The 14,910-nt window shown below is 41.6% G+C and overlaps 1 protein-coding gene across 5 annotated transcripts in view; it reads right to left on the bottom strand.

The window, feature by feature from the left end:
* Positions 1 to 14,910, bottom strand: part of LOC125413061 (protein mono-ADP-ribosyltransferase PARP14) — a 651,703-nt gene that overhangs the window by 231,493 nt on the left and 405,300 nt on the right. For 3 of the 5 annotated variants that reach the window (XM_087901085.1, XM_087901074.1, XM_087901069.1), the window contains 6 exons: positions 14,729 to 14,893; positions 13,370 to 13,576; positions 12,682 to 13,281; positions 10,942 to 11,075; positions 10,168 to 10,342; positions 7,683 to 9,864 (listed from right to left, as the gene is read on the bottom strand). The exons of 1 other annotated variant lie outside the window; for it this stretch is intronic. In XM_087901085.1, coding sequence (XP_087757211.1) covers positions 9,575 to 9,864; positions 10,168 to 10,342; positions 10,942 to 11,075; positions 12,682 to 13,281; positions 13,370 to 13,576; positions 14,729 to 14,893 — 1,571 coding nt within the window. In that variant the 3' untranslated portion in view covers positions 7,683 to 9,574. Of the gene's footprint in view, positions 1 to 6,880; positions 9,865 to 10,167; positions 10,343 to 10,941; positions 11,076 to 12,681; positions 13,282 to 13,369; positions 13,577 to 14,728; positions 14,894 to 14,910 lie in introns of those variants that run through there. One more of the 5 variants, XM_087901086.1, reaches the window with a different exon arrangement.

Below are 14,910 nucleotides of genomic sequence, written 5' to 3'. Positions count from 1 at the left end.
CATATTTTTGTGCATTAGACTTTCAAAATTTTTTATTACGTTATCTGTATGAGTGTTTTGTGTGGTACTACTAGAGGTCAGAAGGTATCAGATCCCCTGGACATATTGTTACAGATGGTTATACCATCATGTGGGTATTGGAAACCAAACCCAGGTCCTCTGTCAAAAACTAAGTACTCTTAACCACTGAGCTGTCTATCCAGTCCCTAGTTTTTGTTTATATTCAAAACTGATACTTACTGCATCCCTGGTCAGTTTCAAACTTGCAGAAATTTTCCTACTTCAGTTTCTAAAGTACTGGAATTACAGACATAGCATACTATGCCTGGCTTAGATTTTAAAATAATTAAAAATATCCACTCAACAAATTATCTACTGAACACCTACTTTGTTCTTCTTATTTTCTGTGCTTTGTGAACAAGAAAATATTTCCGCCTTCATAGAGCTTACACTATATTAGAGGAAGAATGCATAACCCAAAATAGTTAGGGAAAAGCTCTTTTTTTTCTTAAAAAAATTAAACAGTAGAACAGAGAGAGGAATATCAGGAGTACAAGTTGGATTGTAATTTAAATTACTAAACTTTTACTACAAATAAAATTTTATTCTAAAAAAAATTCTGTCTTCTTTCTGTCACAAACCAGATGTTTTCTGACATGAAACAGAAACTCTGATTTTTTTTCTTTAAACAACATGCTTGGATTTAAAGAAAGCTAGCCATTGTCCAACTCCATAGCCAGCTTCTATATTTATAAATATATATTCATATGTATAAATTTTGATCACCTGTCCTCATAAGTCATATTTTTTTTTCTTGGTGATCCTTTCAGATAATTTGTTTCCCTATTTCAACATCCTAATGTCTAGGATCTCTTGACTTTTTAAAGATGTGCATTTTCCTATAAAGACAAGAACAGAACCCTCCCCAACCTTATATGGTTTCTTTACCACCTGTATGGGTAACAGCTTTGTGGATGAACTGTCATTACTCTTTTCTAAGAATTTTCTCTTTTACAAAGTGAATTCTTATTAATCTTTAATGGTATCCATAGTTTTTCTTCTCCTGTGGATACAAGAGGGAAACCCCTTTCCTAACATAGCACATCTCCTTGTTTCCATTGTGTGGTCAACATATCCTTGAAATACACAGCCTGATTTAATTCAGAAGTTTTTTTCTATAATACAATGTCTCTCTGCTGCTGTTGTTCCTTTCTCATAGTGTTATGAAAATTCAAGTTTAATAAAGCATTATTCAATCTACTTATAGGGGTATTTTTCCATACCTTTCTGTTTGTTTAGCATATCCTTTATAGTTCAATTTGAGTATTCTATTACTGTCAGACCTGTAGGATTGTTTGGTATACCTGTAATACGCTATACCTGTAATATGCTTTATATTATAATAAGCAAAAAACTGTTTCATTTTCTTAGATGCATATGCTGGACCATTGTCTGTCTTTATTTGTGCAGGAATACTCATGATGCCCATAACTTCTAATAAATGCATGATTTCTGAATCAGCATTTTCTGATCTCAAGGCAGTTGCCCATTAAAAGCTTGAATAACTTGGTTTATGTGGTAAAAGATCATTCAAAGATATCTTTCCCCTGCATTCATATTACTGTAGGTGAAATTCTGGAAGGCAATAAAACCAGAATACAATGAAGATGTGGATTCATCCTATCTCACATGTGCTTCCTGTCATTTTTCCTCAATAATCCTCAATCTTTTTCTGCTTCAGCTGTTAATTAACTTGGACTAATTTAAGTATTTGTCACCATATAAACTTTTATTTAAATGAATTATTAGATTGGGTGTTATCCCAACAGCCAGTCATAGACTAGAAATATCTCTTAACAATTTTTGAAAATCATTAAGAGTCCACAAAAGGTCTATCCTAATTTGTGTCTTTTATGTTCTAATTTTCTGTAAACCTATTTTGTAACCTAGGTAACTGACTGAATCTCTTCTTTAAATGTTTTAAGGAGCATTTTGTAATCCTCATTTAGGCAAAACTTTCTTACTTCTTCAAACATTCTTTGGTGTGGGAGGTTCTTCTGTCTATGTGTTGCTTTTATTAGTTAAAGAATAAAGAAACTGCCTTGGCCTATTGATAGGGCAGAATTTAGATAGGCAGAGAAAACTAAGCTGAATGCTCAGAGAAACGAGGAAGAGTTAGAAAGGAGCCATGTAGCCATGCCAGAGATTGATGCCAGAACTTTAGCAAGAAAGCCATAGACACGTGATGATACACAAAATAATAGAAATGGGATAAATTAATATGCAAGAGTTAGCCAATAAGATGTTTGAGCTAATGGGCCAAGCAGTGATTTAATTAATACAGTTTCTTTGTGACTATTTTGGGGCTGAGTAGCCAAGAACAAAACAAGTGACCTTTCCTCCAACAATTTTTTCTAAAGTATCTGTATTTGAATCAGATAACAAAATGTTATCCATGTTTTGTTAGATTTGCTACTTAGGAAATTGCTTATGTATTTATTCCAGTGACTGACTGACAAAGTATTGGCAAAGGGTGTGACTAGTGACTATCCTCTGGGAGGATAGTCCATTGGTTTCTCCTACTAGGCTGAGAATTATTATAAGTAGGCACAGTGAAGGCAAATTTTCCCTATCCTTTTCTTGTAAAGGAATAGTGAAGAAACAATTCTCTAAATCAGAAATTATGAGAGGCCATCCTTTTGGTAACAGAGAAGGCAGGGGAATTTCAGATTGTAGAGGACCAATAGGTTAAATAACTATGTCGACAGCTGGAAGATCTGCCATCATTATCCATTTTCCAGATTTCTTTTTAACAACAAATATGGGATAATTCCAAAGGCTGGTAGATTCTTCAATGTGGTGAGCTTATAGTTGCTAATGTACCAGCTGTTCTAAAGCCTGCAGCTTTTCTTCTGTTTAGGGCCATTGTTTAACCCATATTGGTTTCTCAGTTAACCATTTTAAAGCAGGGCCATTAGTACTACTGAACATTTATCATTTGTTTTGTATTCTTGTACAACCTGAATGGTTTGTGACTTTTGTCTATAATACCTTATAATACCTTCCCCAGAAACATAAGTTTTTGTAGCTGCAGAAATGTTAATCTGGGTATTCCCTTGCTGAAATTGGTCATGACCCCATAATTTCACTGCAACATTAACTACATATAGCCTCAGCCTTCCTTCTGGCCCTATGCATTCAATATATCTTGTGATTTGTTTTACTTGGATAAGGTTCCAATTCCTAGGAACTGAATATCTGCCTTTTGAATAGGTTACTTCAGATGCCAAGATTCTGGAATAATGATACTTCCATCCACACCCATGTCTAGCAAGCCTTCAATTACAATGCCATCCATACATACTCTTAGCTTTGTTCTTTAATTATTTATAGAAGCCTGCCAGAAAGTGTTTTTCCTATTTCCTGCTGGAGTTTTGGATTCATCCTCCATGTCTATTCTATCATCTAGACCAGCATAATTTTTTTTTACAGTAGACACTGGATTTTTAATTTTCCTTGTGAGACATGTTCTCCAAAGTAACTGGAAATGACTGGACCACGTCTGACATGGGTGTCTGTGAGAGGTCCCCCAATCAGTTTCCTGATGATTTCAGGTTACCTTGTCTGTCTTTTTTCAACCTACATTCATTGGTACAATACTGGCTGCACCTCCACATACACATCTACGTGAGTACACATCTTTCTTCTGGGTCTGTTACTCCTATTTGTACAGCTTTTATTAATCTTTGTAAAAAGTCACTAAAGTGTTCTCTCTTACCCTGTTTAACCATAATAGATGATTCAATTCTATTTCCTGGATACTGAATCCTGTCCTAAGCATTTAAAGCTGCTGTGCTACATAGGGACAAGGTGTATTTGTTGTAAAGAGCCTGAGGATCAGAGTAATATCCCTCACCAAATATTTGATCTTGGGAAATCTCTAGTCCTTTTGCTTTTCCCTGTTGTTCTAAAATTTTTGCTTCTTCTCTCAAATAACACTTCCAGAGAAGTTGAGGTCTATCTTCTAGGACTTCTGAGATTAACTGAATTAATTAATTAACTGAGATTAACTCATGTGGGGTGGTCTTGTTGTTTGAAGCCCACGTTTTGACCATTTCCCTAATGAAGGGTGAATGTAGATCATAAACCATTACTGCTGTTTAAAGATCTGCATAAAAGGCCAGGCATGGTACACGTCTGTAACTCAGGAGTTGAATGATTCAGAGACAGGAGGTCCCAGGGGCTCACTGGCCACACAGATTCTCCAGTCTGAGTTCTGGGTTTAGAGGGAAATTTTGTTTCAAAAGTAAGGTGGCAGGCCTTTGTGGTGGCACAGGCTGTTATTCTCAGCACTCTAAGGTAGAGACAGGAGGATCTTTATGAGTTTGAGGCCAGCCTGGTCTCCATAGCAAGTTCCAGGACAGCCAATGAGGTTACATAATGAGACCATGTCTCAAAAATTTGGAAAAAAAGGAGTTAAGGCAATGAATGATGAGAAAGACAGCATTGTCAGTCTCTTCTCTCCACACAATTAATAAAAAGGAATCCAGAAAAGATAAAGTTTATTCTGATTAGCATCAGGTTTAGGAGTGAAAGCAGTGGTGGGAAATCAAGCTTTGATATAAGATGTAAAAAAGGAGAGAGAACCTATCCCTGCAATGAGAAGGGCTGCCTTGGCAGGGTATGAGAAACCCACCAGAAGGATGTCTGCTGTGAGTGGCGCCTGTGTTCCTGTATGGACTGAATTTAAACTAGAAAAATCAAAAGCTGGGCTGCTACCTTCTTAAATGTTTTATTTCAAATTGAGAACGCTAACTGGTATCTTATTTTCTCATTAGGAAATGATGGCATCTCTTTCCTTCTGAAGATATGCCTTCCCTTTATCCAACCAGAAATCCTTACGTGTGAGACTGTGTGGTGCAGAAAGCAGGAACAGAGCACAGCACTGAAGGCATCCAGCGGAAGCCTCGAGCAGAGCCTCGCTGCTCCCTTCTCCCAGTCTCAGCACTGCTGGCCCAGCACTGGTAACCATGATTCCTAGAATGGGTTGGTCCCCACCATCTGCAGAGCTGCCCTACTCTGGCCCGGGTGTTTGCCTGTCTGGTTATTGTTCATCTTTCCCAATCACCATATTGCTGCAAGCTTTCGAGGCCATGAGGCCTCTTATAGCAGGATGCAGTTTATTGGACCAGTCAGCAGGCTTTTCACAGACTTACCAAAAGCTAGTTACATCAGATGCTACAGAGTAAGACTTTATATATTTTTGGTATTTTTGTCTCCTATATATCTCTGTGTACATTCCGATGGGATGTTTTAAATGACCAGACGATAGTGTCTAGAGTGAAGGGAGGTAGAAAGGAGGATCTGTCTCATGTCTACACAGGCGTACTAACCAACCTGCATGTACACTCATGTGTACATCAACCAGCCTGCATGGCTGTTTGTTTTCTCTCTTAGCCCTCAGAGGTCCTCTCTTCCCCCAGCACAACATAACTCTACGAGGATAGGGAGTTTTATGCGGTTACTGCCTCATTCACAGAACTTGAGCCAGTGCTCAGCATTGAAGGAGCACAGCACACTCCTAACTCTTTGAGTAGGCAGACGAGAGAGTGGTGTAGGCAATGCTCCACCAGTGGCTATGGCACGAAGCTTGCTGTGATCAGAGCTGTTTCTGTTCTTAGATTTGATTACATCACAGAACAGATCTCTTTCTTCAGGTACTTTTTGGTTTTCTCTGCATGGCTCAGCTGTGAGTCATCAGCTGTGATACCTGTATAGAGTAGGGGAGAAAAGAAGAGATAACCCGAGACTCACTCCAGGGTTCAGTATCCTGTGGGCATCCTGTGCAGGCATATCTGGTGAGTCCTGGAGCTCTCAGCAGTTGCCTTGTTATAAACACCAATAGAGTCAGAGCTGGGTTACAGCTCTTTTTTGATTTTAGAGGAAACAAACACATTTTAGTTTCCAGCACGAGCATTATTTGATGAAACTGCTCAGCAAATATTGTTTCTAGGTAAGTTTCTCACGAGGCATTCTAGGTTCTCTGAAGGCATTGACTGACACAGAATGGACTCAGTGTATGCCGGGCTCAGAGAAGCTTGGATGCTCTACAGTAGAGAAGTCTTTCATTCTCTGGGAAGGAATGGTGTTATACAAAGACCTGGGAAAAGTTCAGACAACATTGGTAGAAGTGGGAGATGGGAGGGGGTTCCCTGACGTTAGCCAGAGATTGTGAGGCCCTGGCTGATTGCCAAGAGGTAGGAGAGGGTGATCACAGAGAAAGCCAGCATGACCTGGCTCCCACCCCATCCTGCTCTAGAGGACCACAGCTGAGTGAGAAATACCAACTGGTAAAGAAGTCCTTGGGTTCTGCAGAGGCCATTGGAGCTCACGCACTCCTGTAGGTTCCAGCTGAGTTGTATCTGAGTCAGCAGGACTAACAAACCCATATTGTTTTCAGTAGGTACAGTGGCTAGGGCCATTGTGCTTTCAAGGCATCCTGAAAAAGTTTTGGGATCTTTGGTTTTGTTTTGTTTTTAATGAAATGACCTAATCAGTTCTTGATGATAGCTGTGGATGTAGTTAGTACAGTTGCATAGTTTTGACACCTTTTAAGACTTTCTTTTATTTAATATGTGTGTTTACCTGCATGTATGTATGTGTTCCACATGTGTGCAGTTCCCTCAGAGGTCATAAAAAGAGGCCATTGGCTTCTGAAACTCTAGTTACAAGTGGCCATGAACTGCCATGTGGGAGCTGGGAACTAAACCCATGTCCTCTGCAAGAGCAAATGCTCTTAACCACTGATCTGTTGACAGAGGTTTCTGTCCCACCAGGTCCCATATCTGTTTAGTCCCAAATAAACACACAGAGGCTTCCATTAATTATAAACCGATTGGCCTATTAGCTCAGGCTAATTATTAACTCTTATAATTTATATTAGTCCATAATACTTGACTGTGTTAGTGAAGTGACTTGGTACCTTTTTCCACAAGGCAGGTACATCTTGCTTTGTCTGTGTTTGGCTTCCTCTGTGTCTGGGTGACAAGTGCAAACTGAATCTTTTCTCTTCCTAGAACTCTCCTGATCTCATTGCCCTGACTCTACTTCCTGCCAGGTTACTGACCAATCAGCATTTTATTAAACAAGTAAGAGAAACAAATCTTTAAAGGGTAAAACCATTGTCCCACAGCACTGAGCCCTCTGTCTGGCCCCTGAGTTGAGGTTTTAATTCTGTTTTTGCACTAAGCGATACAAAGGTGAAGTTTCTGGGCCCCAAATCCTGGTGTGGATCATGGTTAGGGCTGTTGGAATCTTCCAGGTGCCCACTGAAAGCAGATTCTATAATGCATGGAGGACACCACAGATTGAGCCTTCAGCACATTCGTCAGGTGTCCAAGGAGCATAGGCTGTGTGGTCCTACAGTAAGCTATCCAGACCAGTCTAGGGCCGCAGGCTGGGAGCTCACTGGATACAGGCTCTCTGAACCTTAAGGTGCATGGTACCCCTCCCGTAGTTCCCAACTCAGCATAGAACCTTAAGGACCCTCAGTGCTATTCTGCTAATTGTGGCCACTGTACATCAGTGACCTACACAGACCCTCCCCATGTTTGCCCTTTAGGGGAAAAATGATTCTACCAAGAGACTTTTTTCAAGTAATTTTACTAGAAGTGAGGAAAGGCTGACATTTGCTGGTTGGGTCTTTATTCCACAGTGTAACATCAGGCTATTCAGCCTTGCCCTGAGTTAACTAAACCACTGGAGGACAAAAGCAGATGAAAACAGACCTCTTATTTTTATTCTGTTTCCTAAGACCACTGTTGGCACTGAGTTCAGATGCCAGTGCAGAGGAAGCCAGCCCCTCCTAAGCCACAGTCTGTGCCAGCCCACTTAGAAAGAGCAGCAGAAGTTCCAAGGCCTCTGTGTTGTTGTGGCAGCAATGGTGACCCTTGCTCCCCTTGAGGTCCCCTGGTGAACCCTATGGTGGGAAGCAGCACCTTAATTCTCCCAACACCCAGGATGTATCACCCGAGAACTTTACACAGCACTAGCTCCTTGGCCTACAGAACTCCTAATAAGAAGTAGAGTGGGCACCGAATTCAGAAGGACAAAAGCCAGGGATATCTGAGGTCACTTCACAGACATGAGACACTTGCAACTGTGATGGTCACTGTGTGACGGACATTATGTGAAAGACACCATGTGATAGTCACTACATGAAGATCACGTGTAATAACCACCATGTGATGAACACTGAGTAATGATCACTCATTGATAGTCACTGTATGATGGCCACTGATTGAAGGCCAAAACAGCACCTGCTTCTCTCAAGGCCAAGTTCTGTGGTGGGAAGAGATAAGGGCTGGACACCAGCACCAAGACTCAGTAAGCTGGCTCTCAGGGTTCCTGCCTCAGTGATCTCAAATAAGAACATTTCTTGTACTCTGAACATGTTCCCTTAAGCCCTGAAATATGGAAAAACTCTTCCCAAAGCACTATTCATGGGAACAAGGTCATGTTTGTGACCACATCTCTCACTCTACATGGACATGTCTAGGTACTCAATAAATGGCACTGAGTCTGAAATTGACAGGAGAAAATTAGAAGAACATTGTTAGCCAGGTCTGGTGGCACAGGCCTCACACAAGTAGCCAAAGCAGGAAGAGAGTGAGTTCAAGGCCTGCCAAGGCTACGGAAGGATATCAGAGCCAGCCTGTGCAACTAAATGAGATCCTGCCTCAACATAAGAAGTAAAGAGGGCTGGGGCTGTGTAGCTCAGTGGTAGAGCTTTTCCTGGCTTATGTGAGGTCCTGGGTTCAGTCCCCAGTACCACAAGAAAGAATTACCATCCAGAAGACTCTGAGTTAGCAGCCTGACTAATTGGCTTACACACAAAGCTGTGAAGTCATCACAAGATGGCCTACCCTGGGAAAGATGCTAGCAGATCTCCTCAGCGTTCACTCATTCTCACAGGGTGGAAGAGTTCCCCTGGAGATGAAGCAGGGGTTATCCCATTAATTTCAGTAGGTAGCCAGAACATTGGGGTTGACATTAAAAGAAACTTCTTACAAATAGGGCCACAGCTTCTGAGCAGTGCCCCTCCTTGTAGCTCAGTTCACACCGACCACGAGCCATCTGCTAGCTCATGTACCCAGTTTGTACATAGCCCTGTCTGGAGTTGTCCAACCCACATGGCACAGGGATGTTAGTGAAGGAACAGGTTCTCTGCTCTGGATCTGTTCAGCTTGCCGTTGGCAGTCTTCCTGGTTCAGTGACTGTGTGTCCCCACGACACACTGCCTCTCTGACATGATTCCACTGGTGGCAGCCAGAATTGCGTGGTGTCCTGAAAGTCTGTGAGGATGTTACTGTCACATTTGAGACAGCACAGCTTCAGCTGTTACCTGATGTAAATTTTCAATTAGATTGGCTCTCAAGTGGATTCATTTCCACCATGGAGGAGCAGCTGAGGAAACATGTCCACGGCAAAGAAGACCTTGTGCTCTTAGAGACATCGTAGGGAGGAAACTGCTAAAATCTGTCTTGCAGCAGATGCGTGAAGGTGCCCTGAAGTGTCACCGCCTAAAGGTGATGAGATACTCTGGGTATGCTTGATTGTCATAGAACACTACAAATATACTTGGGTTTATATCATCATCTGTGACAGTGTCGTACAAGTCAGTAGGATTTTGAGGGTTCCTTGGAGGAGGCACAATCAGTGACTGGTTTCCCTTTGTGTAGTTCCCAGTGAGAACCTGCGCGTAATACATATGCTTCTTCCCATTGGCATCTGGTCTGGAATATGTATCATTAGCTGAATAGGAAGCATCGACAGCAAAATAGGTTCCCTTCCCATAGCATGTGGCTGCAAAGAGAAAGACATTTTAAAGTAGTTCAGTGTACTACTGATATAAACCAGCATGTTAGCCCACTATGTCAACTAATGTGAAAGGAATGATCGGCTAGAATATATGAATATTTCGTTTATCATCATCATCATCATCATTGTTCTTATTAATTTTCCTCCTCAAAGAGGTTGTCAAATCCTTGGGGTGAAATTGAAATTTATCGCCATTTACTACTACAATGTGAGGAACACAGTGAATGGAGCCCAGGGTGGTTCCAAGTCAGCAGCCCATTTGGGGAAACTGATTGCATCCTTTCTCACCATTCTTCCCAGCGTAGCTGCGGTTAAAACCGTGACTGTTGAGGTGTAGAATAGAGCTAGCCTCCGTCCCGTGGAAGAGTTGTTTCTCATTTCTTTCATGGCCATTCTTTTCATCCATGATTTTTTTGTTTGCCTGGTACTTTTTCCAGAGAGCTGGATTCTGGATCCGTTCGATCTATAAATTTAAAAAGTATTAAGCTATTCTGGAAAACCCAAGAACTCTTGCCAAGTGATAGCCAGCTGTCGTCTTTGTGTCTCATGAACAAAAATTCTACTGTAGCAAATTCAGTGCCAAGTGACAGCGTCCTATATTCAGAAATATTTTTAGAACTGGTAAGACAGCTCAGGAAGAATATGGCGACCTGAGTTCGATCCTTAAAGTTGGAAGGACACTGATTCCACAGAGTTATAGTCTAACTTTTACATATGTAAACAGTCTCTTCCCTCTAACCCTCCTCCACACACACGCACACAGGGACACATGCATGCACACGCACAAACACACACATAGACAAGGCCATCTTACTCGTCCGAAGTTAACACACCAAGTTAGGTTGGCTAGATAGGTGCCACAGTTTCAGGCTATTGTAAGCTAGCTGATGTGGGTCTGGAAACCAAACTTGGAACTTGGGATTCTATTCTATTACAAAAGAAACTTTTACCCATGGGCCACCTCTACAGACTCATATATGAGTGAGTTTATTCAGGAACATTGGTTATATCACTTAAATAACTATATAACTTTTTCATTAGAAAACTCAGCAGCCAACTTACCTTCTCTATGACAAATTTCCGGCAGGTCTGTTGGAACTTGTTTGCCACCATGATATACTCAGGATCACTGGTTTGCAGACTGACCACAAGCAATGTTTTCTGCCTCATGTCACTCCAATTTGAAGGGATTTCAGCTGCAAAATAGATATTTGAGGGCTCCTGTGTACATTTCCAGTATGCTTTGACAAAACCTGCCTCCCTCTTGTGTATTTTCTCATAATTCTGTATATTCAAGAAATTCCTTATCTTTCTAAAAGGATGATGTTAAAAGTGTGGAGCATGGACCATTGGTATCAGGATGAGGTGGAAAACTTGTTTAGAAGAGGCCGATGATTTAGGGTGAGATAGTGCAGTGGTAGATCTCCTGCCTGACACATATGAGACTTGTTTCCCAGCACCCTCTCCAGAAGAAGACAAAAACCATCGATGTACTGAGGTAGGGTTTCCTAGAGATGGAGCCTCTCTGCCTATTCCTGTTTCTGTCTTGCTAAGGTGTGAGAACTGACTACATGCTGTAACTCACCTTCATTTAGTGCACAGCCTCTACTCTGATGTGATTTAACAAATTCATTACTAACTTGTTTTGAACAATCTGTCATTTGCACATTCATGAGTTTGTACTACTGGAGGGCAGTCTACATGTATTTTCTCATTTGACTCACTCCATTCTCATTAGGAAAGTGGGTGGGTGGTAGGGTTGGTCTGTGGGAGGCTGTAGAACACCACATATTATATGTCATTCTTCCAGTGTTGCTTAGAGTCTAGGGGTTCATCTATACTGATCCTACAAAAGATGAATCTAGTCCGTGGGAAGCCATTGGAGACTCATGTGGTTTGAGGGCAGGAATTGTCAGCCTACACAAGACAGACACTCCCTTCCTGGGGATCAGATTTACAGGGAACCTGTAGGCCGCTACCCGGCCTGGAACACAGGAACCTTTAGTACAGGAAAGAGAAGATGGTAATAGAATTCGGGTCTTCTCTTGGTCATTGTCATAGACACAGTGGCCAACTCTAACAAGTCTGTCCTCTTTTTGACTGTTGTGTTCTTGAGAACCTTGGGCCGCTTTCCTTCTGAAATGATTTTTTTTCTACCTCTGCCCCAGACAGTCATAATTTCACCAGAAGAACTGATCCAGTATAAATGATCCAGATGGAAAATGCAAGGTTAACTCTTGTTACAGTTAAGATGGTTCATCTTGGGCTGTTGGGCTCATCCATCCTCTATTTTCCTAGCCATAGTGTATGCTCTAGAAACTTAGAGACCAAGATCTTTAAATTATTCTACTAGTGTTACTTGAATTTTAACTCCTTTAAAATTTAATATAACAGTGCACGTGTGGCTCATGCCTTTAATCAAAGCATTTGGGAAGCAGAAGCAGGCAAATCTCTGAATTTGAACCCAGCCTGATCTATGTTCAAGACAAGCCATGGCTATTAGTGAAACACTGTCTCAAAAACAAAACAGAAGAGTTCCAGGCCAGCAATGGCTAAATAATAAAACATTGTCAAAACAAAACAAGCCGAGTGCTGGCTCATACCTTTAATTCCAGCACTAGAGAGATATAGGTAAGATCTCTGTGAGTTCGAGGCAAGCCTGGTTAAAAAGAGCTAGTTTCAGGACAGTCTCAAAAAACAAAAACAAACAACAACAACAACAACAAAATCCTGCTGTGTTTCTAAAATAATGTAAAAATCAGAGATGGGGCAACGACTGACACCCACGAGCATGTAACTTACTTTCATCTTTTAAGATGCGCTGAACTGTGACACTCTGTCCTTGAGGGCCTGTGGCCGTGTTTGTCCTCAAGTTCACTGTGAAGTCCTGATTATTAATTCTGACAACAGTGCTCGTCTGCTTTGCCTGCCGTGCGTCCTCCAACTGCATGATAGCTATTTTGTCGAAACAGTGTATGACGTTGTTGTCAACATATCGCCATTCCACAAATGTGGAAACATAGTCTGCCTGGCTTTTCTTCTCTTTAACCAATCGGATGCTCTTGATCAGGTTTTCAATCTCATCTTTAGCTCCTATCACATCTCTGCTAATTCCTGCAACTTTAATCAAAGATGTCTTCTGGTCCAGCTCAATGACGACATTCAGCCTCTCCTGCAGCTCATTCAGCTTCTTGTACTCCTTCTCACCAAAGTCTCTGACACACTCATCATCACTGCGATAGGAATGCTGCTCCTGGGTGATCAGATTCTGTATCCAGGAGATTGTGCGTTCCACACTGTCTTCATCTATGCCACACACCTGGAAAACTGTCTGCTCTATTTTCTTTTCCAAAAACAGGGTGTTCTGTTTGGGGGGAGTGGGCTTTGAAAAGCCAAAAAAGGCTAAAGAGAAAAATGACAATTAATTTTTCTTTCATTCCCCTCAGCATCAAGGTGAGGAATATGTATTTGATAAAAGCGAACAACTCACAGGAGATCTTAGACAGTAGAGATGGCTGGGGAGGATCCAGGGAGCCTTCTCTGTCTTTCATGTTGTCATAAAAAACATCCAGGATATGAGGCTGCAAGATAACAACTTTGACTTTCTTCACAGCCTGCACTGATGTTTTCTGGATAAATTCTTCAATGGCATCCATTATGGCTTTAGCAACTGCATCTGGGTCTTGTTGAGCATTTCCTTTAAACACACACACAAAAGACAAGGTAAGATCTACCTGCAAAAGGCTGCTATATAAACAAGGAATTCCAGATGTCACAGGAAAAGAAAAATGCCTGGTTCCCCTTTAATGGCTGTATAGTTCTCATACATGATGTCATCAAATAATTCTGACATCCTACACGCAGTGGGGAGAAGTTTCTGCACCACACTGTCCACAGGTCAATGCTCCAGGTAAAGCCCCTGAAACCCATTCTGATTTGTGACATTCACATCTGTCCTTTTCAGCGGATCCTGGCTCCCAGGGTCACTCCCCTCCCATTACAGAGTCCAGGTGATGGTCCTCCCTTGATTTACTAGAGTTTTCATAAGATCATAAAAGGCAGGAAAAAAGATAATACACCCTGAAACAACAACATGGTTCTTACAGAGACAATCTGAGCCTCTGTTAGATTTTATGCATGTGTTGAGATTCTCCCAGCTACCTCTGGGGACCTGATTCAAACTAAGGTAATTCTAAGGCACCCAGAACTGTAAGCTACTTGTTATAGTCTACAATTCTAGGCATATTAGTTATCCTTATCCTCGAAGATGTCTTTCTTCCCCATACTCTGTACCATTTTTGCTGCCCAGAAAAATTTAAAGCGGCCACTGAGTAGATCCACTCCTGTCTTTAACATGTATCCAGATCTTGTTTCTCAAGCACTCAAATCCACTGGAAAAGTAAAGGCTGTGGAATAGCCAAAAGTGAAAAACAGCTGCCAAAGTCACATGACAGGCAGTGTAAAAGTCTCCTGGGAAAGCTGGCTTGATCGACTGAGAGTCCATCTGGATTATCCCTGTTAATGGCGCCTACAACTGCTGCAGAAAATTATAGTAGTTGCCTTTGACTAACCTTGTAGACAATTATGGGGACATAATTCACTCCTCCTGCCTCCATCCTTTTAGTCATTGGGACCACAGGTGCACATAAATATACCCTACTCATTTTCCTCCTTATACTTAAAGAACTCACAGGCTTTGCTCATTCCCTTGTAGATGGGTATTCTTGGAGTGAGGAAACTGTCTACTCCTAGGGAAGGTGTCCCTGTCATCACCCAGACCCAGTGAGGACCAAATCCATGGGGAAGTCGACACTTTGGGATGTAGCCTTGATAGCCTGTGGCTACAGACCTGTGCCAATGGCTGGTAGGCAAATGGATGAGTAGTTCCGTTGTTCACATTCTTCCAAAACACAGGAAACTGATCTCTTCACATCATTCCCACCATGAACGTGGATAATACTCTTGCATCTCAGTGATCCACCTTCAGTAACTATGTACTCACTGTTCTGCTGAGCTGTAAAACATGAAAAG

Source organism: Myodes glareolus, chromosome 2 (genome assembly GCF_982192425.1).
Source record: "Myodes glareolus chromosome 2, mMyoGla1.1, whole genome shotgun sequence".
In the NCBI taxonomy this organism is placed as follows: domain Eukaryota; kingdom Metazoa; phylum Chordata; class Mammalia; order Rodentia; family Cricetidae; genus Myodes; species Myodes glareolus.
This window is presented reverse-complemented; position numbering and strand designations above follow the sequence as displayed.